The following is a 27,181-nucleotide window of genomic DNA, read 5'->3' as shown; positions in this document are numbered from 1 at the left end:
CAGGGCTGAGAACGGCCTGAGTGGATGAGAAGTTGGAAGACTGTGGGGTAGCCACTATCATGAATAGATGCCATGGCTGTGTGGCCCCTGGGTCCTGAGCTACCACGGCTGGGGTTTTGGAGGACAGGTTTTCATTTTGTGAGTTGACTCAGTTTGTGCCATTACATTGAAAGCTCCAAGACCTTCCTCTTCCCTGTGTGCAAACAAGCCGCACCTTGCTCCAGCCAAAGTCCATCTTACCTTTCAGCTCCCCTCAGTCAGCCAGCCAGCCACAGGCGTTTCATTTCCCTAGTGATTCAGTATTTGCAGGACAGGATGAGCCTCTGCACTTCCCCCCAGTTTTACTGACACACGAGCGTATATAATTGACATGGCTTAAAAAGAACCATGCACCTGCTGGCCATCTCTCCAGATCTGACGCCTGAGAAAATGACCTGAAGTTGTAGCAGGAGAAACTGAGGTAGGATACTCTGAAAGCTTTGAGGGAGAAGGACTAAGCAAGAGGTTTGGGGGTGAGGGAATGGGAGTGAATGCAGTGTTTAAGGGAAGTGGTGATGGGGGAGGACTTCCTTCTTTTAGTCATCTTTGGAGATGGTTTGAAAGGAGGGAAAAGGTGACTTCAGACATTGCACAGGTCTGTGGTCTGCTCTAAGTCCTGTTCTCTTGTCTTTTATTGTGGAATCTGTAAACCCCTGTAAAGGATGCTGGTTCAAAGAATGAGCAGCTGACAGAGATGCTGGTGCAGGTGGTTGGCAGTAGTAAGTTATCGCAGTAGCCAGATTCTTAGATGTGACCGTGAGGCACATCTAACAACAGTATCCCAGGGTGGAAGACACTCCACAGTCCTGCCAAAGTAGCTTAGCTGAGGGCAAATCACAGGAGACTTTCAGCTTTCCAGTTTATGATGCTCTGACTTCTGGCCATAACTCTCTGGCCTTTTAATTTTGAGCTGTACAAATATTCACAGAAAGCTTTGGAGACGAAAATAGACTTGGTTTTTGAACCACGGGATATGGAAAATAAAGAGTGATTTCAAGTTTCACAAATACAAGGTAACCAGAGGGTGTGTGTCAAAACTGGTGAGATATTTCTGCAACTCATGCAGAATTGTGGTGTGTGTGCCCTTGCTAGGCTTCACAAAGGGACAGTCAGCAGTTGCCCGAAGTTGTAGGCACAGGTCGTATCCTACAGGCTGCTCCAGGACTGCCTTCATCCAGCTGGGCCATCTTCTCTGGACTGTCTACATGGGAGGTCTTCCAAAGCCCCAGTGGGGAAGGAGGCCCTGTAGCCAGGAGGCTGGCAGTGGAGGGTGGAGGCCATGGTCCCTTTGCGGGAGAACAGCTGGGAAGAGGGCATCTGCCCCATCTGCCAGGAGCACCTGAAGGAGGCCGTGAGCACTGACTGTGGACACCTCTTCTGCCAAGTGTGTCTGGCCCAGTACGTGGAAAAGGCCTCCGCCTCTGGGGGCTTCTGCTGTCCCCTCTGCCGGAAGCCCTGTTCCGAGGAGGTTCTGGGGGCAGGCTACATCTGCCACAGCCACCAGAAGAAGGTTTGCTGGTTCTGTGAGGAGAGCAGACTTCTTCTGTGTATGGAATGCCTGGTGTCCCCTGAGCACAGGTCTCATCGTGAGCTGGCCATTAAAGACGCCATCAGCCACTACAAGGTAAGGCCGGCTCACCACCTCCCTGGGTTACTCCATTCTTCCCTCTGTTCACGATGCTTGGCATATCATGGAAGCTCAACAATGGACGCTTTTCTTTGTTTCTTCTGCTTCATCTTCTTTTGCTTTTCCAAGTATATTTTGCTACTGATGTCAAAGTGTCAATGAATTACTATGAGTCTAAGAGATGATGCTGATACTGTGATGTCAGATTCCCAGAAAGCATGAGGTACTCTCACTTTGCTCATCTGTAGAATGAGGGAGTTGGACTATATTATATAATGCGAAACCCTTTCAATACTAAGACTATATGGTTCCCCTGGTTGATAGTACTAGAAATTTGCCTAGAAAAGTATTCAGGTTTTATACATGCTAATAATTATCCTGCAAATATACTGAAACTTGTAAATTAGTGCATAGCTCTCTCTTTCTCTTCCCTTTCCCTTTCCCTTTCCCTTTTCTTTCTTGCCTTACTTTCTATAGTGATTATTTGTATCCTATTTCATTTAATTTTTTTATCATAAAAATTGCATGCTCTTGGTAATACATTTAGAAAACATTATAAGGTATAGTGAAAACTAAAAATTTTTGTGTATCATTTTTCCAGACAATTTTGTGTGTGTGAATGCACTTGTTATCACACACACACACATTCTCTTTAAATTTTTTCTGTAACTCATCATCTAAAAATACATCTTGTATATTTTCGCATTTTCCAATTAGTTCATATACAATTTATGAATTCTTTTTAACAACTGCATGTTATTCAATTCTATGAATGTACCATAAATTGGCAGACACTATTTATTTCCAGTTATTATTTTGTTTTGAGATAACATGGAATGTTGCAATGAAAACCTTTCAACATGTTTTAGAGGACTTAGAATATCCAAGATATATTTTGGTGAAAGAGTAAGGTAACTTCTAAGTTATAATCAATTTTTCCTATCACTGTTTATTGAATGATTGATTCAGTTTCCCCAATGATTTGAGTGCCACGGTCATAATATGCCATATATTCATATATGCTTGCATATTTTTTGAGTTTCTATTCTGTTCTATTCTTCTGTCTATCCTTGCCTGTGTGTCAAACAATTTTAAACACTGTAGCTTTGCAATGTGTTTTAATGTCAAGTAGGTCTTAGAATCCCACAAAGTTTTCAGAATTTTGTGGATATGCATATATGTTTATTTTGCCAATTAGCTTTAGCATTATTTTCACCAGCCTCCCCCCCCCCCACTGGAACATCAATCCAGTTAATATTTGATCTAATGGAAATGACAAATTTACACTATGATGTCTTTCTATCCAATAATGAGGGATGAATTTCCAAAGTCTTCTTTTTGATACTTGACTTTTTGAGAACATGTTATGATACAGGATGAGAAAGTGGGGAATCCAGATTGGGGTGATTATGGGAAGGTAGAGAAATAATTCAGAAAGCCAAAGCAGAGTTCTCTGGTTCTAACATCATTCCTCCTAGGTGCAGTGTACCACGAGGGGGGGCGGGGGGGCGGTCTCTCCCCTGCTGATGAGTGCACGAGATGAAAAATCCCATTCAATGATTAATTCAGCTCTGTGCTTTGTGTGGAATGTTGTGCTAGGTGTTGTAGGAAGTAGAAAGATGATTCACAATAATTATCCTTAAGTATACCTTTAATTTATGAAAGGAAACCTAAAATAAATAAATAACTATGTGTTCATTTAAGAAATACTTAAATAAGTTCCTTCAGTGTGTTAGGAACTACAGTACTTGCTAGAAATAAGACAGATGCCATCCCTACTGGCAGAGTTTTCAGTTTAGTAAGGGAGACAGATAAGAAATCGAACAAACTACAAGTTTTTTATGAGTTATGAAGAAAACAAACATGGGTGTGAGAGGGAGAGTAACAGTGACCCATGTTAGTGTGGTCAGTGAGAGCTTCGTGGAAGAGGTGAGACCTAGAGACAGAGAAGTCCACCATTGTAAAGACCAGGCAGCAGGGGAGTACACACAGAAGCCCAAGTCTGCAAAAGTCTTGTTTGATTCAAAGAATTTATAGTTAGAGTTTGAACTGACAGGATATACAGATAGATTAGAAGTGGAGTAAGAAAATGAAAGGAATCAAAGGTGAATTCATGAGTTTCTGGTTTGAGAAACTGGATGGATGATGGATGATAAGGATGGATGATAAGGACGATAAGGGTGAGAACAGGTTTGAATGAAACATCAAGTTTCATTGAGAACAAGTTGAGTCCAAGTTGAGACACACCAAAGTAGGATCTTAGATATGCAGTTGGATATGAAATCTGGGTCTCAAAAAAGTGTGGAGTAGTATTCCTAGAACCTAAAACAGGGCTCCATCAGAATAAAGATAATATTTAAAGCCAAGGGAATTGAGGCAATATCCTCAGGAGAGAGTCTAGAGAGAAAAGAAGTTCCAATATTCCAAGAAAGCCATCATTTATATGTAAGGTACAGGAGGACCCAGCAAACGAGATTTAGTAAGGCAGGAGAAAATCGAGGAGAGCAGTGTTCTAGATGCTGTGTGAGAAGAACGTGTTAAGAAGTGAGTGATGGTGGAGAGCACTGGATGGTGCTGAGACATCAAGGAACGTGGGAGGTAGAGAAGTGTACTTCTGCCACTGAAACAATAGGGAACAGAAGACAAGGTCTGCAAGTGTACATAGCTTTGCAGTTTGGGAGATGGCTCAAGTGTTCTAGTTCATTTCCTCAATAATATGCAAAGAAAGAACATCAGCAGTGTGGGTAGAGGTGGGATGAGAAAGGTCTGAAGACAGGAGAAGGCGTGGTATATTTTGGGAACGTGAAACAGAGAATGGAGCAAGATTGGCAGGCAGTACAAGGCAGCAATTTGAGTTCTGAAACTAGGGGTTTCCTGTGTTTCATGGGGCTGCCTGAGGACAGCCAATGACAGTAGTACTTACTTACCCAGGGATAAGGAGTTGCCTGAAAAGTAACAGAAGGAAGGAGAGGCAAGGGTGTTGAGGGCATTTCTAGAGGAGTGATCGTAATGGTGGGCCCTGTGTGTGTTTGTAGGTGTTGATAGCATAGTTGTGAAATTGATTTCTTACAATTTCTCACCATGTCTCTATTTCTTTTAATTAAACCTTGTAAATTAAGTATTGTAAATTGTGTCCTTTATAAAGGAATTAATCCCTGATTGCACTCCAGAAAGACTGAAAAATTTGCAACGCAACAAAAGTCCACCTGTTTCCTCACTGCCCAGCCCATGTAGTGTCAACCACTTGAACGTATCCTGTAAGTTTCCCACATGTGCATCAGTGACTGGATTTGTTTTACTTTGCTTAATTGTGAATGCTGGGGATGAGGCTTTCATCCATGTAAACACTCACTATCTACATTTTCCTCTGGAATTGGGGCATAAATTCTACATGATTGTCTCGAAGTAGTTTATCTTTTGGACAATAAGGTATATTAGTTAATGTTTAACCTCCATTTTTCTTATTCTGTTTTTTTCTTTTCTTTTTTATTGCATTATTGGGGAAATTTTTAGAAATCTGTATTTAGATCAGTTCTATTTCTTACTCAGAAATTCATCTAATTATTTCATTTTTAAAGATTAATTCCTAGCTTATTTGGAATTTAATATACTGTGTTGTGTGAAGGACTACTCCATGTTAATTTTTCTTTATTCTGGTATCCAGTTGACCCCAAAACATTTTTCTGAGTCCTTTACATATCTATGTGTTGTTTCTAATTTGACATAAATTAAATTTTTATAGTAGCAGAATTTCGTTTTACTCTAGCCATTGATTATTTTTGTTCTAAAGTTATTACATAGTTTTAATATGTAATAAAATATTAAATATTTTATTTTTATATTAATTTATAAAATAATTATATTTTATATTAATTTGATTGCTTTATGTTTTTTTAAAAATCTACTACCATCTTTGCCATATAGTATTCTTTTTAATAACTTGATATTCTCACTGACTCAGAGAAATTTTCTTATGCAAGTTTCCAAGTTCTATAGAGAATTTCCTCAAATTTTAGTTGGTATTGTATTAAACTTATTGATTACATTAAGAATTGTGACTTTTGGGGTTTACTTAGTCTTCTTGACCAATAGCATTTTCCTTTATGTTTCCCCCCCTTCTTCCACCTCCCCACCCAAAACTCCTGTTCAAGCCATTGTTTCTCAGTCTAGTTGTGTAGGACACAGCTCCCTGACCCACGCTGGTTTTATGAGCATTACACACACACACACAGACACACACACACACACACACACACACACACACACACACACGGCAGCACAAAGCTGCCACAGCAGCCTATGGCAGCTCACAGCAGCCCAGCTCCAGGGAGAACCGTTGTTCACAATCTTAGCTGTAGAAGGCGCAGCTCACTGGCCCATGTGGGAATCGAACCGGTGACATGGCATTAGGAGCACAGTGCTCCCACCACCTGAGCCATCAGGCCGGCCGGGCCCTACTTTATATTTCTGAATCAGATGTTAAATTGTCTTTATTTAAACCTCTTAATGAGGTTAGCTATATCTTATATAGCTATACAGCTATTTCCTGATTCCTAGATGCACGATCATGTGGACATTGTCAGGTTTAGTCATCACAGTACCATTTTCCCTTGTAAAATACAGCGGGTGATACATATTCTTACCGATATTTTAGGACACTTTTGGCTCTGTAAGGAAAACTCATTTTGAAAGTTGGTAATTTTTCTTTTTATGATGGTATCAAGGAAAGGTACCTTTTCATCTGTTCATCACTTTTCTTTTATGCATTTTGTTAGTAAGCCATTTGAGAATTTCAGTGTTGCTAGGTTCTTGTGTTTCATCACTACTTAAAGCCCTTTTCAGTCAAAATTTTTTACTGTGAAATCACATTTTATCTGATGTTTGATAGGATCAGAAACTTTAAAAAAATCAAGACAAAACAGGTCTTGCACTAGGTCCCTATGTTTCAATTTGTCTTTCTTTCCCTGAGGAATATTTTAGGAAAATAAAAGTTTGTAGAATTTTGCATTTTAATTCTAATGAGTGCCTTAGTCACATGATATGTACCCACTAAATATTATTTTAACGCAAAAATGAATGAACATTTAAAAAAATAAAACAGAGAACTTTACCTTATTCATTTTGAATATTGTAAATGATAGATCTGTATTTTCTATGACTGTTTCTTGCATTTCTTTTTTTGTTATCTTTGCCTCCTCTTTTCATTTACACAATGTCTGTAGCTGACTTTAAACTCTGTTACATTTTAAACTAAACCAGAAGGTAAGACTGTGGCTTTTTGGACTGAATCGTAGGCCTGATTTCCATAGGCAGAAATAGGTAGTATTTCTGGCAAAGGGAATGGAAGATAAGCCATGAGAGTGTGTGGCTGCATGGGATGTGTTCAGGACATCACAATTCTCTTTGGCTAGCTTGGAGAGCATGGATCACAGAGAGCCTTGGATACTGGGTTAAGGAGTTTGGGCTATCTTTGGTAATGAGAAGGCATTTTGAAGAGAGGAGTAACACAGATAAGAGATGAAATATGACAGAGATTTCAAGATAGATGACAGACAGAATGGCGGATCCAATGACAGAAATATGGAGTTCAAGGGCAATGGATTGTATAAGAGGGTGGTGAATGGATGATAAGTTTGATTTCTCCAGATTGATTTTGAGATGCCAATAGGAGATTTTTGGCTCAGCTGGAAACATGGGATTGACTGTTAGGAAAAATCCTATGGTTTGGAGATTACAATCATGTCTGAAGCCTCCAGATGGAAAGTTAAGGACACAGTTTGGAGATAGTAAAGGACTAAGGAAACAACCTGAGAAAGGTTAAGGAAGGATGGGGGTAAGGGAGTAGAGTGGGATGGGACATGAGGGGAGAATTACATCAAAGCAGAGAAGGCCTAAGAGGAAGGCTCCTTTGGATTTCATGACTGGAGATCACTGGGGATGCTGCAGAGAGACGTTTCAAAAGAGTGATGAGAAACAAAACAGATGTCTGAGGAGCAAGGGCCCAGTCGCAAAGACAATGAGAACCGACTACTCATTCAAGTTCAATTGTGAGGATGGAGAGAGAGAGTAGATTGATGAGATGGCAAGGTGAGGATTGTTTGCTTGCTTGTTTGATCTCTGTGAGACCTTAACTTTTGTGCTTACCGTCAGTGGAGACCCATGAGTGAAACCCACCATGCCCACTTACTGCCTGACACTCCTTCCCTGAGTGCTTCATTCCTTCTCTGCTGGGAAGTGACTGCAGGTAACACCCAGTGATGTGCCACATTTTAATCACTTCCTAGTGACCTCATTGTCTCCTCTGCTTACTGAAGCCTTTCGTTTGCCTGAATGTTCCCACAGTCCCCTTGACCTTGATTTCACCCACAGAATCTAAGGGCCACAAAGAACTTTCAAAGTCATCTGCTCCAACCCCAACCTCTACCTGTACACTTCCAGTGATGTGGGACTCTTCTTTCCCCAAAGCAACACAAGAGAAATGAGGCAAAAATGACAAATATTAAAAATATTCCCAATAAACAGCCCATAAAATATTCCCCATAAACAACAAAATATCCTAAATGTTTTTTTGACATGGGATTTAGTTAATGAAACACACACTTTTCAGTTAATAGCACACCCTTATCTTTGGTCCACATATTCTTTTTTCTATTTTATTTAATGGTTGCATTTAATCACCATTCATCCCTTTCCCATGGGCAACAATTTAAAGTGTTATATTTTTATTTTATTTGTAGATGGTTTGGTAAAACACATATTGCTGTATTTTGTGCTTGTGTATTGACTTAACAAAATTATATTATAGACCTCATTCTATTTCTTGCTTTTCCACTCTTCCATGGTTTTAAGATCAGTCCATATGTGACTGGTCTTTGTGTGTCATATATAAGTGACCCTTGAACAATGCAGGGTTAGGGATTCTGACCCACTACACAGTCAAAAGTCCCACATAACTTCAGTTATTATCCCTCCGCATGTGCAGATTCACAGTCATGGATCAAAAACATGCCGTCCATTGTTGCTGACAGCTGCACAGTATCCATAGCAGGCATTTGACACATTTTACTCTCCATTTTCCCAAGAATGGTCTTTACAGGACTCCAGCTCTCTGTTACCACAAACAAAGCTGTAGTGTACTCATCCTCTTAAGACCTAAGTAAGGAAGTCTCTGGGATATTTAGCCAGAAACAGGACCACTGGCTCATAGAGGAAAGCACACTTAGGTGGCCGGGACCCTCACCAGAGTGGCCGGGCCAGTGCACAACTCACCAACCTGCGGTATAGTCCTTATATCCACTTCCATCTCCCTTCTCCCAGGTGTTAGCCACTTGTCTAATTTTTAGTAATCTGATGAGAGTCAAATAATATTTCATTGTGTTAATTTCCATTTCTCTAATCCCTGGTGAGCTTGGGCATCGGTTCACATGCACTTTAGCCTTTTGTATTCCCTCCTCTGTGAATTAATTGTTCATTTTCTTTGCAAAATTTTCTCTTGGGTTCCTGTCTTTTTATTGGTTTGTAGGCTTTCCTTTTCATATTCTACATGTACCTTATTTTGCTGTGTATAATGGGCTCCCGTGTATAATGGGCACCCACATTTTGGGCCCAAATTTTCAGGGAAAAACTATTTTGTTTTAATTTTTTAATTCAAACTTTTATTTGTTTACATTTAGGTACTTGTTTTTTGTATTATAAAGGAATTTTAGCATTTATTTTTTAACATATTATGGTACAAATTTTATGAACCGGTAACAAATTTACGATATTTACATGTCATAGAAGGCCAAGAACTCTGTTGTCGCAAGTTCTTCTTAAGTTCAACAAAACCCATTATTGTAGCCAGGGTATTATTTTGCATATGGATATTGTAATTGATTTCTAGAGTTATACTTTTAACTCATAAGCATAAATAGAAGAATTAAAAACATTTATATAGATACGGAATTAGTACTACCCATGTATAATGCACATCCTTATTTTTCCCTCACAAATTTGGGCAAAAAAGTGCACATTGTACACGGCAAAATACAGTAAGTCTCTTGCTGGTTTTAGACACTGCACATATCAACTTTTATTGATGGCATTGTCATTGAATGTAATATTTAGTTTTGAGGTAACCTAATTAAATAATTCCTTCATGGATTGTGCCTTTGGGAGTTTCTTTAACACATCTTTCCCTACCTTCAGGTCACTAATTTATTCTCTAACATTATTTTCTATTAACTTTAGAATTTCACTTTTCACACGTAGGTCTTTAATACATCTAGAGTCTACTTCACATATGGTTTTAAGGAGGGATCAACTTTATTTTTCTCTATTACTAAGCAAGTTTTCTCAACGCCATATTTTATAGATTCTGCTCCTTCTCTTGATTTATATCCTACTTTTTCTTTTAAATTCCTTTGCTAACATGGATCTGTTCCTGCGCAGTCTCTTCTCTCATTTGCTATTTGTTCTTGCACCAGCACCATGCCGCACAGTGGCTTTATAGGCCTGTTCATCTGGTAGGGCAAATACATTTTGCAACTAACAAGGGGTTACAAGAAGAATGCTCCCCGAGTCTTTTGTGGATGCCAGCCCCTTTCTTCCACTTTGATCACTACAGGCATGTCTTGATATCAGTATCAGCTTTGTTTACTTTTGCTTCCCTCATAGTTTATCAAAAACCCAAAATAAATTTTTTATTGAGAAATGGAAATCATTCCTTTCTAATCGTCTTATCCTTAAAGCATCATGTTCTCAGCTTCAGGAACACAGCAACCAATTCAGACGCTGATTGGAGGTGTAGAGAGAGGTGCCATGCCTCCCTGGGTAGTGGATTTGCCTCCCAGAGGGCTCTCGTCTGTCCGTCGCAGCCAGGATGAGGGAGGGGTACAGAGGTCTGGCATCTCCTCTGCTCCCTGAAGTCAAGTAGAAAAGATTCTGTTATAATACCATGTTATTTTAGTGGAGTTAAGGCTTTAAAAAAGTTACCCATTGCTTTTCCCATCATCACCCATTAAATAAACCTATGTTCCTTACGCCAAGCAGGACACTTTGAGAACTGCCTGTTTGGGGGCAGGATTTTCCTTTGGTCTCATCCTGGGGTCAGGACCCTGACCATTTTCCACTGAGTGCCGCCCTGTCCCCAGTCTGAAAGCAGGGATATCTGTCTCTCTAGAAGCGACTCACCTGCAGGAAGAGGAAGCTCAAAAAGTACATCAGGGAACTTCGGCAGCCCAGGGCTCAGGAGGAAGAGAGGCGTCAGGCTTTGCAGGTGGGTTTCGCCGAGTCCTGGGAAAGACACCCTCCGAGTGACCCCAGGCCCTTACTCCTGGTTCTGGCTATCTGTCTGTCTCCGGAGCAGCCTGATGTGCTGGAGGTCCTGGAGGCTGGAAACCTGGGTGCTGGGCACGGCTGGCCTCCGGGTTTGCTGGTTGGTGACCTGGGGCAGGTCAAACCCCTGATCTTCACGTGGTTTATGTGTTAAGTGAAAGCCAGTCCCCTCCACCCGGCTCATGATGAATAAGGACCAAACGAACAGACAGCTCCTCAATTGAAAATGGCTACCCAAAACATAGGTCTCCACGGCTGTCTCTGACGGGCTACCTTTCTGTACCTCTTGCTCAACAAGGTGTGAGGTCTCTTCTTACCCTATGACCTGAAGGGGGTTAAAAGCAGGCAATAGGATAGAGCTGAGCAGGGTGTGTGAGTGTGTGAGTGTGTGTGTGTGTGTGTGTGTGTGTACCCACCACGTGTGACATGGCATCTGTGGAGGGGAGGTGTCCTTCCATTCATGAAGAACACCGCTGTGACAGGCAAAGGCAATGCCACAAGGGGGAGAAAACTGACTGAGGAATCAACTTTCTCAGATACTCAGAGACTGAAAGGCCAGTGGGCCAGTGGGGAGCCATCTGACAAGTGAATCTTTTTTTTTTTTTTTTTTTTTAAGATTTTACTGGGGAAAGGGAACTTTATTGGGGAACAGTGTGTACTTCCAGGACTTTTTCCAAGTCAAGTTAGTTGTGGAGGGCTCAGTTCATCTCCAGGTCCAGTTGCCATTGTTAGTTGCAGGAGGCGCAGCCCACCATCCCTGGCAGGAGTCCAACGCTGTGGTCGAGAGGATGCGCTCCAACCAACTGAGCAACCTGGGAGCTCAGCGGCAGCTCAGTTCAAGGTGCCGTGCTCAATCCTAGTTGCAGGGGCGCTGCCCACCATCCCTTTTGGGAGTTGAGGAGTTGAACCGGCAACCTGTGGTTGAGAGCCCACTGGCCCATGTGGGAATCGAACCGGCAGCCTTCGGCGTTAGGAGTACGGAGCTCCAACTGCCTGAGCCACCGGGCTGGCCCCTGACAAGTGAATCTTAGGGAGTCTCTTTTCTGTAGTTTCTGGTAGACTGTGGACCCCACAGGCTGGAGGCTGAGCGGGGGAACCAGCAGCAAACTGAGAGGCAGCTGGATGCGGTCCCCCAGCGGTGGCGAGACCAGCTGGAGGGCACGCCAGCAGAGATGTCCAGAAGCCTTGACATGTCCAGGACAATCACACAGCTGCACAACCTGCTTACTGATGTGGAGAGGATGGCCAGGGAGCTGGAGGCCCGCATGCTGAAGGTGCATACCCCAAGGGACGCCCTAAGGTCATGGAGATGCGCGAGGGGAGGCTTCTTTGTGACATGTGGTGGTGACTTGTCCGAGGCCACACAATACTGCTGCTGAGTGGGGTGCAGAGGGGAGCTGCCAATCCCTCCAGTTCTCAGGGTGACTGCCCAGGGTGGCACTCAGTAGTAGGCTGGGGAGGACACGGGAGATGACAGGAACTTGACAGCCGGTTGTGATTCTCACTCTTGTTGTGTCTTTTCTAGACAGCCAGCGACTTATTGACCAGGTAGGTCAATAAGTCCCACCTTCCTCCCTGTCACATACAGACCCACAATGCCCACGGGCTTTATCAAAGTCAAGGAGATCCACCGCTCCATTAAGTTTGTGTCTTTATGCTGCATGGCCAGTGGAAGCTTCAACAGAAATACTGAAGGATTTCTTTGTTTCTAGGAGTGCTCCACAAAAATTAGAAGCTATTTATCCCCAATTAGTGAAAAAAGTCAACGACTCCCTTCTTCAAGCATCCTCAGCAACTCCGACCTGTTCATTCCTCATCTCAGACTCACCTCATTCTCCTCGCTCTCCAGCCACCAACCTGTCCGGCCTCCCATTAAGTCCACCTGCTGCAGCTTCAGGCCTGCCATCTCCTGAACATGACCCACTTTCCTCAGCCCCATAGCCATGACCTGCTGCCTGAGTCCCTGACACCTGAGCGATCATCACAGCCTCCTTCCTGAACCAGCTTCGTGCCTGTGAATTGACAGTAGCCCATCTCTCCCAATATCAAAATAGGAGTATCCTGGCACCTAGGTGGCATGTGCTCACCAGTGGTGAGCCACCTCTGCATATGGAGCTGTCAGGTCTGTTGGAAAGAATATTCCTTCTGAGTGTCTGTACCATTCACCTGGCACTGATTATTTTGTGGTGGACAGACACTAAGGTGACCCGCATGACCCTTCCCTTTTGGTACTCATGCCCTTGTGTGATCCCTTCTCCTTGGGTATAAGCAGGATCTGTGATTTGCTTCTAATGAATGGAAAGGTGACGGGGATGTCACTTCCATGAGTAGGTTATGTTATATGGCTAAAGGAAAGGGTTGTTACTTCAGTGACTCACTCTTGAGTCTCTCCTTGTGGGATTGATGAGGTGAGTGGCCCTGTGGTCAGCAGGCAGCCTCTAGGAGCTGAGAGCAGCCTCCAGCCTTTAGCCAACAAAAAGCAGGGGCCCTTAATCTTGCAGCTGTAAGAAAACAAGTTCTGCCAACGGCCTAAGAGAATTTGGGAGTGGGTTTTTCCCCAGTTGAGCCTCCAGATGAGAACCCAGCCCAGCTGACACTTTCATCACAGCCTAGTGAGACCCTAAGCAGAGAATCCAAATTTATGACTCACAGAAATTGTGAGGTCATAAATGTCACAGAAACTGTGATACAATAAATGTGTGTTGTTTTAAGACACTACGTTTGTGGTAATTTTTACGGAGCAATAGATAACTAATATATTTACATATTAACTATTTGTGCATCACTTCTTTGGGTGAGTAAGGACAGTACCCTGTCTTCGTGTCCCCAGTGTCTAAGACAGTGCCCAGCTCATAGCTGGTGCCCAGTGAAATTTATTAAGTAGATGCATGAATGAATGGAAAGTATGAGGGCCATTTCTTGATGCTCCATTGCTTCATGTTTAACAAAGGGAGACTTTAACCAGAATGTATTGAACCCTTGCTGAATTAGTCAATACTATAGTAGGCACTGAGGGATGTAAAGAATAAAGCGTGGCCACAAGGAAGGGCTGCGTTGTGGTGTAAAAAGTGAAAAATTGACTTAAATTCAGTCTCAGTCCTGATAGCTAATACCTCTGTAACCCTGGGCCAGTTACTTAGCCTCCCTCTCTGAACCTCAGTACCACACCTCTAATGTGAAGATAATGGTCCCTGTAGCCTGGGGTTGTTGTCAGAATTAAATGTTATTATATATGCCGTAGTACTTAACATGTCAACATTCAAATATGGTAATTCTATCTTCTTCTACTTCTCCATCCAGAAGCTTACAATCTAGCGGTGGAGCCAGGACAAACACATATGGAATAATACGAAACTGTGTGTCTGGTTAAATTAAGTGTCACTGTTGCTAAGTACTATGGGGATTCAGAAGAGAGACACTAGTAAGGATGAGAAATTCAGGGTCAGCTTTGTGGGGGAGGTGGGACTGGACAGCAAGGGGGTAGGATGAGAGCACCCAGTTCGGGACAGCTCCACGAATGAAAGCATGGAGGTAGGAACAAGCCATGCATGTTTGCGGGACCATGAGGAGACTGACTGGTTAATCTGGAATAGTCAGGAATGGGGAAGAGCAAAATTCAAGCAGGGCGTTAGACAAGTGACCCCAAGACCTAGGCAGCCATCAGATGTTTTTGAGTCAGAAGTGAAGGGAATAAATGGTGTTTAAGGAAAACCAGTCTGGACTCCTGTGCCAGGTGGATTGGGGGGCGGTGGAGAGGGGGAAGGAGAAAGAGCCTGGTGTAGATGTTCAGAAAAAGAAAGGGTGTAGTTACCAGGCAAGAAGCTGGAAACATGAGACCCCGAATCTCAGAACAAGGTGATAGCCAAGGAAAACACATCCACGGAGGGGACAGCTAATAGTCCTGCATCCTAGCTGGGGTTGACCTCACACAGATAATTTGTGCCGAGGTATCCTGCCAGGAGTGGGAGGAGACTGGCAGGCTACGAGGTTCTCCCTCACCGGAGAGCCAGTTATCCTGCGGTGCCTGCTCTCTTCTGCTGTGACTGCACATTGGGCTAGTGTGGGTATCTGACCAGCAGGTAGCTGGCTAATCAAGCCTATGAGTTTGCCTGCCAGGAAAGGTCTTATCAAAGAGGGACCATGATAATGAACTGAACATCAGCTTCTCTCAGAAATTCAAAATGGATCCATGATACACACACCAGGAGTGGGCAGGAAGGGCAGCCACAGATGGAACAAGAGCGCATGTGTGGCCATGGGCTGGAGAAGCGTCCATGACTTAGGTTGTGGGTGGATAATCCAGCCTCTGAGCTCCTGTGGATCACAAGTCCCCTTTCTACCAGTTCTTGGATATACAGAGGCAGTACTGATCATGAGCACAGACTTGGGAACCAAACTGTCTGAATTCAAATGTGCTTTACTGTCTGATGTCTGATATGCACTCTCACTGTGCCATTTACGATCTGCTGATGACTTGGGACCCATTAGTCAACTTCCACATGTCTCAGTTCTCTCAGTATGACATGGGGATATTACCTTAGAGTTGTTGGGAGGATTCAGTTAGTTAATATGTAATCAATTTATTGCCATGAGTGGCCCAAGTGAGCTCTATATGTGTTTATTATTATTAGTAGTAGTATTTTAAAATCTCCACTTCTCCCTTTGAGACTTGGTTGTGTCGCCTTCCCTCTCCCACTACCCCAACCATAGCATCCCACGAGGCCTGGCTAATGGTGGAAAATCCCATTAGCCAAATTTCCTTATGTACATGTCTATTATTAAATTAAACTTTTCTATTATTTAAACTAACTTGAGTGAGTCTCTGCTCTTTTTAACAGAAAGAGCAGCTACAATGTAAGCTGTGAGAAAGCCAGGCATTAACTTGGGGACGCCACAAGTGTGCAGCACTCCTTTGAACTCTTGTAGAGGGCGACTGGGAGCATGGGGCCTCTGGACATGAGCATTTCCCTGGAGGACGGAGCCCTCAGTCCAGACTCTGCCACAAGCAGAGCATGTCGCAGAGCATGGAAGTTCGCCAAGCTGCTCGTTTTGAAGTCACTGTATTTTAGGATCTATCTACTTTCTCTGCACTGACTCTAGGCTCCAAAACAGGCCAACCTTTTTTTTTTCTTTTTTTAAGATTTTATTGGGGAAGGGGAACAGGACATTATTAGGGAACAGTGTGTACTTCCAGGATTTTTTCCAAGTCAAGTTGTCCCCTCAATCGTAGCTGTGGAGGGAGCAGCCCAGCTTCCAGGTCCAGCAGCTGCTGCCAGTTGCCATCCCCTACGGGAGTTGAACCGGCAACCCTGTGGCCGAGAGCCCACTGGCCAACGTGGGAATTGAATCGGCAGCCTTCGGCACCAGGAGCATGGAGCTTCAACCACCTGACCAACCGGGCCGACCCAAAACAGGCTAGAAGTTACCTACAAGAGGAACAGTGCTGGTAGGCCAATGTGAGTATTTCCACTCCCCAGCGGTTTTATTTCTCAGAGTAAGAAGTACAAATTGTCTTTTTAAATCCATGTCACTCATGGGGTATGGCCAGCATGACCATATTCACCAGGCCCCACTGGGCACCTGTTCTGAGTAAAGCAGTGTCCCTTTACCCAGAGCTCTCGAGGTAGGTATGGATTAAAATCCTGGCCGGATGATCTGGGCTGAGCAAATAACCAAAACTCGCTAAGTCTCATTTTCTTACCTTTAAAATGGAAATAATATCAAATATATGGTGATGGAAGGAGAACTGACTCTGGGTGGTGAACACACAGTGGGATTTATAGATGATGTAATACAGAATTGTACACCTGAAATCTGTGTAATTTTACTAACAAGTGTCACCCCAATAAATTTGGGGGGGAAATGGAAGTAATAATAGAAGCTACTACATAGAGTTACCTAGATGAGTCCATGATGTGTGTGAAGTCCTCCGGCAGGCCAGGATTGTCACACACACTTACCTTAGAGGCAGTCATTTTAAAGGACCTAGCTAAAGCTCACAAGAATAAACAGAAAGATACAATCCACTTTTTGGTGGAATCCCAGATTTGGGAGCTTTGGAGATGTTTAATCATTACATAGGGTTTTGCGTGTATCTAGGATATTTTAAAATAAACAGCATTGTATATGAAATATTGAGCTCTCCCAGGGAAAGCAACTCAGCCCCTCTCCAGTCCCTGGCTCCTGAGCTCCACATCTCTTCTACCTGCCAAACTGAGGGTGAAGAATGGGGCTTCTCAGATGATTTTTAAGCCCAGGCCACAACACTGTGCCCTCTCCCTTTGAGGTTGCAGATGGGTGGTTCACTCTTGCCAGGAGCCCCAGAAGGGTGATGACCAAACATTTTAGTTTATGTCTGATCAGAATAAACAGATCACGTTAAACAGATTGTCCCTGAAGGGGAGGTGTAAGTAGAATAAAAGACAACACCAACAAGAACTAGAAAATAAAGTGTGTTATGACAATATTTTTATTGTGCATGGGATTTAAAATCCCACCTTGGGACAACTGAAATCATTTTCCAAAATCTGGGCAGCCATGTATGAATGCTCGGCCCTGTCCCAGAATCAGCACCAGGCAGGGACTTCTGACATCACCAGTACTCAGCTTCTTCACCACACACAGCCACAGCCTACCCCAAACCACCTGGCTTCCTGTCTCCCCTAGAGCTCTCCACCCCAAATCCACACATTGCCAAATACCCATTTCTCTACTTCCTTCCATCTCATCCCTCAGATGTCACTTCTCGTCCAACCCTAGAGCAGTCTCAGTTCTCTGGGCTAAAGGTCATAGGTCATCAAATTCATCTTCCTGCCTCCACCTGGATTCTTTTACCCATTCTAAGGGTTAAGATGAACTATTTCTGCTCCCACAGCTGAGCTATTTGAGACTCATTTCTTCCCACCATTTCATTCCTTTAATCTCATTTGTTGATCTCAGGTGGTGATCAACAGGACAGGTCAGCAAAAGGATTTTCCCCAAAAGTTGAGTGTGGTTATGCCTCCCCTGTCCTCCTCCAACTAAGGCACTGACTCTACATGTCAGGCAGAAGTGACACCACGGGGGCGAGGGAGGCATTGAGTAGTGTCAGGGGTAGGGATGGCAACACACTTGCTCATGAGGACAGTGTCCCATGGGTTACAGATCATCCAGCCAGTTCTCTGTTGTCCCTTCTTCTTAAGATGCTTCTTCTCCCCCCACTTTCCCTATTCAGTGCACTCATCTTTTAGATTTACTTTTCCCTGAAAGCCATTCTCATCACACTCCCTGCTCTCCAAGATGGGTTATGCCCCCCTCTTCTGAGCTTCCCTAACCCCCAGGGCAAACCCCTATTATAGCACTCATCACCTCGTGCTGTAAGTTCCTCTTCATGTCTCTGTCTCTTCCCACGAGCACCTTCAGACAAGGGAAACTTTTTTTCTTTTTCTTTTCATATCACCCATGGCTACCATACTGCTTAGCTCATAATTAGCACACAAATATTTCTTGAGGATGTGAGTAACTAAACCCTAATATTTTGGGAAGAAAACAAGATGAAGAGAGGTGAGACGCCCTGCTTAAGATGGCACAATTAGTTGGTTACAAGGCTGGGTCTAGAGCCCATGTCTTCTATCTACAAATTCGATATTATATTCCTTCCTCTACATCAGCGGTGTCCAAACTTTTTCCAACGTTTTTCACCAAGGGCCATATGCGGTAAAATACACAAACAGCCGGGCCACTCACTTGAGGTGAAGTACGTATTGCCTCGCCTGGTTTATTTAAGTAAACTAAATATATTTTTGGAATTTGCTGCGGGCCAATTAACAATGGATTGCGGGCCGCAGTTGGCCTGCGGGCCGCAGTTTGGACACCCCTGCTCTACACATACTTCTGTGCCTGGTGGGGATGGTGGTGAGGAAGCTGGTAGTGGCCCAAGTCCCCAGACAGCTTGACCATGTCCTGGGCCTTGAGGAAAGGGCTTGATCAGAAGATTGAAGGTAATCCACCTCATCCCTTGCCAAAGTCCTGACTCCATTATATCATCTAAAGCAGTAGTTTCTGTTTCATGGTAATGAACTGAACATCAGGTGACTTCCAGATGACTCAGCCAGGGGTCAAGTCCATTCCGTCCTCTTTTTGAGCCCTGTACTTAGAGGAGGGTAACTTCACCCTCTCAGGAGTTTAGGGAGAAACTGGACCCTCGGCCCCAGAGCCCAAAGAAGGGGAAGACCTTTTGAGTGAAGGTGGCAGTGAAGGTGTAAATGGGTTCCTGGGTGACAGCGTTGGCAAAGGTCACCCAGCCCACCTCGTAGTCAAGAGATACCCTCACTTGCCTGGGCTGCTCTTTCAGGGCCAGCCGTGTGGGGAAGGAGCCCAGCGCTGAGACAAAGCCCCAAGCCAGCCTCATGGCCCACACGCCCTCCTCTGGCCGCAGTCGAAGTTCCCCTTTCCGCCGCACGTCCTCACTGACCACACCCAGGGTGCAGCTGCCCCCATGGGCCAAGTCTACACTCACCACCCACATGTGTCTTCCCCCTGTGAAGCCACCGTGGGCCAGGACACAGGTGGCCCGGTCAAAACGCTGAGGGTTGTTTGGTGAATTCTGCCATTTGTAGGAGAACCGAGCCCGCTGGTGGTCTTCAGACAAGAGGAGCTTGGGGTGGGAAGTCTGGGGGTCTAGAGATATGTGAGCTGTGGGGAAAACCAAAGGCGACACAGCTGTCAGCAGGCATGTTATCCCCTTCAATAAAGGCCTAAAAAGTCCCCTTGGCGCCCACCTGTGAGTGTTATTGTTACCATCAACGTGTATAGTGTCTATGCGGACCAGCACCTGGGAACTTGTTAGAACTGGGCTCTCAGGCTTCACCCCAGACCACCTGAAACGGAGCCTGGATTTTTAACAAGATCCACAGGTGACTGGTGCGCTGTTAAAGCCTGAGAAGCCCGGTGCAGAGGACGCGTCGCCCCGTGTCCATGCTCCCCGGTTCTGGGCTTCCTCTGGACACCGTTCTGCCTCCCACCCCCAGCTGGCTGGCTCCCAGAACTGGGCATGCCTGCTCTGATCTCCTGCTGCTGACACCTCACGCCCCACCTACTCTATGTGCATCCGGGAGGGCTGAGGACGGAGACTTCTCTCAATCCACACTTCAGGATTCCTCCGGGCACGGCGCGCGTGACTCAGTCTTGGCTCCTGGCAAGCTCTTTGGCTCACCCTGGGTTACTCACTTTGCCTCAGTAATTTCAAAGCTGTCAGGGTCTGAGGGCCACTTTTCACCCTCAGAAACTTCTGCAGACTCCTACATGTTACTTTTAGTATTCATAAATTGAAACAAATGGATAGATTCAGAGAGTCCCTTCCAAAAACTCTGACTTCTCACAACCTTTGGCTGATAGACTATGAACAACAACCTCGAGTGGGGTCCGTTCTGTTCATCTCTTTCCCACCCATGGCTGCTCTCCTCTTATCTATGAGAGGGCAGCTGCAAGGCGTAGGGGCTCTGGTGGGTTCTAGGAATGTGATTCTAAACCCAGATCAAAGTTCTCCTCATCCAGGAAGCCTGTGTGATAGACCTTTCCCGTTTTGATTTAGCCCTTCTACCTTCTTCCTCATGTGTAGGTCAGAAGGTGAGCTTAATGACAGGGAAGGGGTGTGTGTGTGTGTGTGTGTGTGTGTGTGTGTGTACGTATGTAAATGCAAAATATACATATTTTTTTTCCTTTTCAATTTTAGATTTCTCTCCCTTCCATTCTGACATAGGCTGCTTACCTGGTTCATAGTCCAACTCAAAGCAGAGTTTTTCTGTAAAGAGGAAATAAAACAGGATGAGATTTCATCAGTCACACAAAACCATAAAATACTTAATGATGAGGAAACAGGCCCAGAGAAGGGAATGGTCAAAAAGAAGAATGGAAGCTGGAACCCTCCAGACCAGCGGTTCTAACTTGACCTTGCATCAGAGTCCCCTGGAGTTGGGCGGGGGATGGAACTGAACATCTGTATTTGTAACAAGTCCGCAGGGGCTGCTGCTGCTGGCTGGGAGACCCACTTGAGCCCCCTCCCCCTCCCTGAGCAGGCAGGACCAGGTGTGCCTTGATCGCCTCTGTATCCTCAGCACTTCGCACGGAGCCCAAGACATAGCAGATGCTCAAGAAACATCTACTTAATGAATGGATAAGTGGGTTAATTTATTTCTCATTCTGCTTGAAATTTCGCACATAGTCAAAGGTCAGTCTTTATTAGGTAATATTTATTAGAGTAATATTTCTTTTACTGCCAGGCCACTGGGAGGACTTGCAGGAAGTGAACTTGTGAGGAAAGCTCTCTAGGGTGACACTTTTTTGTGGGTGGGTCATTTAGAAATAGGTGGTATGATTCAGAACCTCATGGGGCCGAGGGCTTCCAGTTTCAAATCCTCCACACCCTCTCCTGTCACCAGCAGGTGTTCCAGAAAAGGCGGACACGGTCCCCACAGGGCAGGCTGACTCAGAACCAGACTCCCCGGGGAAGCGAAGGAAGGGGGAGGAAGGGAAGTCAGCTGCCACAGGGCAAAGAGAAATACTGTTACTGGTTTTAATTAACAGTGTTCATCATCAAAAAACGTATCATGTACTACAAATGCTTCTGTGGATTTTTTAAGTTATTGAGGATAATAGATTTTATTAATCATTATCGTTCTTATTGCTTAATGCCAATTGATGAGATTTGTTTAATTGTTTTTAAATCCATTAAATTTTTTCTGGAAATCTTCACCTTTATTATATCTCTCTTCGTTGTCTCATCATCCCCATAAGCAGATTTTATAAATATCTGCAAATAAGGAAACCAAGATACTGGAAGGATACAAGCCTTGCCGGGAGTGACACACTGTGGGCTGGGGAACACGGGGTTTCGAGCACCAGACTTCACGGCCACCTGTGCTGGGTGGGGAGCACTTACCCAGAAACATCTTCAACTCCCTCTGCAGTGGGAGGGCCTGCTGGGGAAAGTCCCGGATCCTCTGGCCCAGCTCAGGTGACACAGCCTCTGGTTTCCGGCACTTTCTGGTTTCACATCTGGGGGCACAGAAACACGGGGTCTGGGAAGTGTCCCTAGCACTGTGTCCAGAGTCAGCCAATTGCCTTCTGTCGAACTGGGCACGGAGGCGCTGATCCCCACAGGTGGACACACTTCCTCTGGGATGGCCTCCACCGCCTGGCCTCCCTCCAGCACCGCCATGCAGGTGTAGCTACCACTGCACATGGGGGTGCTTTGGGGTACATGGAGCTGTACAAGGCGTGTGTATCATCCTTCTTCCTGTGAGGCTGCTGTACATTTATAGGGCACTAACGGCGTGTGCACATGCATGTGTATGTGTGTGGGCAAAGAGCAGGACTCTACCGCTTACCTTATTAGAGTGCTCCTGATATCCTGGGAGAGAGAGAGAGAGAGAGAGAGAGAGAGAGAGAGAGAGAGAGAGGAGAGCAGGGATTCAGTTTTCACCTTCCTCCTCCCGCTTTTCTTAAACTAAAAAAGACAAAACACCGGATTCTGAGCCCTGGGTAGAAAAAGGACAGCAGACCCACAGAGTCACAGTACTTTAGGGTTTAGGATGCTTCCAGATCACAGAGCCCAAACCCTTTATTTTATAGATCCAGGTGGTGAAGTGACCTGCCCCTTCTTTTAGAGGCAAAGGCAGATCCCACCGAAGGGCTTCTGTTTTTCAGTCCTGAGTGTGCTCCCTAAATCATGCCACCTTTCTGATGCCGCGCTGAGACCCCAACCTCTTCTCAGGTGCGAGGAAGTGAAATAGACCAGGAAGAACTTCCTGACGGGTGGGCAGTGAGTGGCCCAGAGAATAGTTGCTTTGGAGGTGGCCTGCCATGTTTGAATAGTACTCGATGCTTTTCAAAGTGCTGCTTTCACTCGCTTTTACTGTTGAATCCTCACAAAACCACTGTGAAGTAGGTAAGGAAAGTATCCTCCCTATCTGATGGATGGCAGGATGGAGAGACCAAGACAGGGAGCAACATAACCAGAGAACTCTTGGGGAAACAAGGACCAGAATTCAGAACGCCTGGTCCTGTGACCCATCAGAGATGTGTGAGTGAAGGAGACGTGGCTTAGACAAAGAGACAATGCAAGAAATCATAGGTAAGCTCAGGTGGTTGGGGCAGGACAGGCCTCACCGTCAGGAGCTCCCTTGCTGGCTTCTCATTCTTCTCCTCCAGTTCTGCAATCAAGGCACTAAACCGGCAGATCTCCCCGGTGACCAGGACATCAAACTCATCCCGTTGCTTCAAGATGTCCCCATCCAGGCTCTCCAACTGGGCTAAGAGGATGCTCTGCTGCTCCTCCAGGAACTGGCTCAGATACGCAAACTCGAAAATCACTTTTTGTCTCTTGGTGGCCACCTGAGTCTGAGGGGACCGGAGGAAAGGCCAGCAAGGAGTTATGCCTCCACCCCCTTTTCCCTCTTTTTCCTCAGTTCACTCCCATCTCCCTCCTGGCCCAGATCCACATCCCCCAAGGTTTGGTGGTAAAATCAGAGCCCCAACCCCACCTGCAGGTCCCCAGACAGACTTGGAATGGCAGCATGGTTTCCTTTCTGCCTGCCACACCGTTTGGGGACAGTCTAGACTCTCCAGCATGGCCTCGCACCATCTGCTGCAGTTTCTCCTTCTTCTTCTTTTTTATTGTTTTGAATTGCAGCCTGTATCACTTTCCTGTGGCTGCTATATGCTGAAGCTTCTAAAACAGTGGGGCTCAGAGGAGACATAGGGAGGTGTGGGACACCCTACCTTCTGCCTTTTACGAAATACACACTAGGTGCAGAGCACTATGTTGCATTACAGACACAGTCTCATTTCAATCTGTACAGAAATTTAATCTCCATTTCACAGAAAAATAAACAAGATGGAGAGTTGCTTGAAGTCCTAAAGCCAGTTAGTGTCAGAGTCAGGATTCAAACTCAGAATGGCTTCCAAGACCTACATGCTGTGGTGCCTGAGTTTCTGAGAGGCACTGGCCCCTGAGGAAGGGACGCCCGGGGAAGGGATGATGTCCTACCAGAAGGATTTGTATCCTTTGGTTTTCTCTTGACTGGATCTCTTGAATTTCCTCTCTCTCTTTTCGTAGACACTCGAGACACTTCTGTATTTGTTCCTGGAGAGAAGGAGCATCGGATATTTAACGTGGAAGCAATGATTTGCTCAGGGTTGGCATCTCATCCCACCCTCCGCCTCTAGGAATGGAACCATCCAAGGGAAGGAGTCACTCCCTCAGCTGACCATGCCTGGGCCTTCATTGTCCTTCACAGCTTACTCTCTTTGGGTCATTTTCCTCTTGCTTTTGTCCTCTGAGAATTTTGATCAGGGCTTTCCCTCTTTATCTTATGTCATCATAGGCTGGGACTTGGTGTTCTCACCTGAGCCTTTCTTTTTTCAGGGAAACCACCCTAATTTCTTTTGTCTTCGGTAAGTGGTATCTGGGATCTGTCCTGAGCCTCATATGCCCTTTGAAATCATTCCAATTTTCTCACATGTCCCAAAGGGAACACATCCAAACAACCCTCTCTTATGAATGAATCAATTTTCTGTGTATGATTCTGAGGGGGAGAAGACACTTGGAAAATGCAAAAATAATCAAAGAGCTGTTCTAAAATTGCTGGTTCTAGAATAGAGTTGGAAACAGGTATACACACAAAAATGTTCTTGCAGGTAAATTTAGAAATACGTATAGAACTCTCATCATCAACTGCTAATTAATTAATTGACACATACACCCACTTGTACTAAAACACAAAACATAAACAACTAAAACCAGCACACACCCATTTAACGACAGATAAAATTACATACCACATATATTTACTTAACTGCATATGTGTAACACCAATTTATTCACAAACATGAGCACTCAGTTACATTTACACATTCAAATAGTCAGACCTCCCCCAAACGCACTGCACCCATTGGTAAATATGCAAACATGAATACACATACACACCATTTGTGCAATCGTTCCCTCAAATACAAACTCAGACACCCTCAGACATACCTGACTGCTCCATTGCACAGACACATACACTCACATTTTGGTCATTATTCCATTCAGAAAGTATTTATGGAGCTCCTATTATGTGTCGGCAGTAAGTAAACAACATAGAACATGCTTTAAACACAAACACCTAATCTTCCAGGCCTGGGTCTGCTGCCTGGGTGATGATAGAAGTAAGGAGATAGAATTTGGCTTCTTAGTGGCCCAAACCATGCAGAGCTCTGCTCCGCCTCTCTTAGTGCAGACCCAGCCCGCGAACGCCCCTGTTTGCCCTGCCCTACCCTGTAGGGACTGGCCGCATCCTCCAGGAAGCGCACAGTGTGGGCTCGGTGCTCCCAGGCCTCCCGGCACAGCACACACAGCTGCATGTCATCGTCCTCGCAGAAGTAGTAGACCTTCTCGCCGTGCTCGTGGCAAACGTCCTCCTCTGCCGAGCCTGGCTGGGACCCCAGCTTCAGGCGCTCAATGTTCTCTACCACGCTGGCCAGCTGCCAGTTGGGCCGGAAGCTTCCTGGGCGGAAAGGCTCCTTGCAGAGCGGGCAGGTGAGGGGTTCCTCGGGGTCCGGGCCTGGGGTCTCGCAGTAACGGGTAAGGCAGCCACGGCAGAAGTTGTGGCCACAGTCGATGGTGACCGGCTCCCTCAGGGAGCCTTGACAGATGGGGCAGTTGACCTCATCTGCCAGGCTGGTCACAGAGGCGGCTGAGGCCATGGTGCCACTGCGCCTGTTGCCTTCTCAAGGTCACTGTCTCTGCTTGGCTGAGGAGGAAGGGCTAGAACAGTGAGGACACACACTCACACACCCACATGTGCACACAACCAGAAATAAGCACGTCTTAAACATGCACTGACACCCTCATGGACACACACACACACATGCACACACATGCACACACACAAACGCAAGGCATCCACTTGCATATCTGGTGGCCAGAGTTCTATCCTCCCCCCAGAGGAACAGACACATACCGTCCAACAGCTGAGATGGAGAAATAGCAGAGGAGGGGGAGGGAGAAGGGAGGAAGAAAGGATCACAGCATTCCAGAGGTGACCTCAGGGACTCTCAGGGCCGGCACCTATGACCTGGACTCACAGTTCCTTCCTGTCCATCCAGAGACACAGCAGAAGGAAAGCGGTATCTTAACTGTCCACAGATGAGAGAGATCATTCTTCTTTTGGGGGCAAGAAGGAGACTGGGTCACAGAGCAGTGATGCCAGCCACCCAGCCTCCTGTGGTATAACCAGCTGTCTCCAGGGAGATTGGACATATCAGCCAGCCCAGTGGAGTGTGTGGACCCAGATAAGGTGGCTGTGCCGCAGGGAACATGGCACAGGCAACTTCACCGGTGATGCCCCCACCGGCCTGCCACAGGCTTCCAGAGAGGCTGGAAAACACCCTGTGTGGGGAGGAGAAAGAAAACTAGCAGCGGCCAGCCTTTATTTATGATGATTCTACTCTATTCCTCACACTGAAACAGGATCTTAGTTCTTCCTCCTGTCTGCCCTATGATGCTGCTGCCATAAGGGCATTAGCGGGGCTCAGCCAGGTTCTTCAGCTTGCCTAAGGGACACCACTGGAAGGCCATTATTTGCACTCACATCTGTCTCAGAGTCATGCTGTCCAATAGAAATACAATGTGAGCCACATATGCAATTTAAAATGTCCTAGTACCCACAATTAAGTAAAAAGTAAAAACAATTTTAATATTTTATTTAACCTCAAAGAGTAACATTTTAATATGTAATCAGTATAAAAATTAGTAATGAGACATTTCGCTTTCATTGGTGCCGTCTTTGAAATCTGGGGTATATTTACACAGACAGCACATCTCCCTTGGGACTGGCCACGTCTAAATGCTCAGCAGCCACCTGAGGCTGAGGGCGCACGTGTTGGACAGCGAAGCTGCAGGGGCTGCACTGTTGGGGCGCCAGCAGGTAGGATGCTAGGGTAGGAAGGGAACGTGGTATACAAAACAGCTGAAGTGCAAAGGGAGCCAAACAGGGGAGGGGGCTGACCACCCAGTGGGAGAATGCGAGGACCTTTTCCTTGGTTGGCAGTTGCAGTGCCTGTGAGCGGTGAGGAGCTGTGGCTGTTTGATCTTCATCCTGGCTCGAGTTCCAGCAGAGCACAGGCTGGGAGCCGCAAACTTGCATTGACCTCACCTCTGCGGCTCTCTAGCTCTCT

At 45.4% G+C, this 27,181-nt stretch overlaps 2 protein-coding genes across 2 annotated transcripts; one reads left to right on the top strand and one right to left on the bottom strand.

The window, feature by feature from the left end:
* Positions 1-1,318: 1,318 nt before the first annotated feature.
* On the top strand, positions 1,319-13,713 carry TRIM40 (tripartite motif containing 40; the record flags this gene model as incomplete). Its single annotated transcript, XM_081042810.1, has 5 exons — positions 1,319-1,663; positions 10,827-10,922; positions 12,031-12,255; positions 12,507-12,529; positions 12,694-13,713. 5 exons carry the CDS (start codon positions 1,319-1,321, stop codon positions 12,920-12,922), a joined length of 918 nt encoding a protein of 305 aa, XP_080898936.1. The 3' UTR covers positions 12,923-13,713.
* Positions 13,714-19,136: 5,423 nt separating this feature from the next.
* On the bottom strand, positions 19,137-25,708 carry LOC308492302 (tripartite motif-containing protein 10; the record flags this gene model as incomplete). The annotated part of the gene is made up of 7 exons (XM_081037136.1): positions 19,137-19,654; positions 20,730-20,762; positions 21,900-22,015; positions 22,348-22,370; positions 23,129-23,359; positions 24,009-24,104; positions 25,280-25,708. The coding sequence occupies 7 exons, from the start codon at positions 25,706-25,708 to the stop codon at positions 19,137-19,139; spliced, it is 1,446 nt and encodes a 481-aa protein (XP_080893262.1).
* Between the last annotated feature and the right edge of the window lie 1,473 nt (positions 25,709-27,181).

Source organism: Rhinolophus hipposideros (assembly GCF_964194185.1).
Source record: "Rhinolophus hipposideros genome assembly, chromosome: 3".
Lineage (NCBI taxonomy): Eukaryota > Metazoa > Chordata > Mammalia > Chiroptera > Rhinolophidae > Rhinolophus > Rhinolophus hipposideros.
This window is presented reverse-complemented; position numbering and strand designations above follow the sequence as displayed.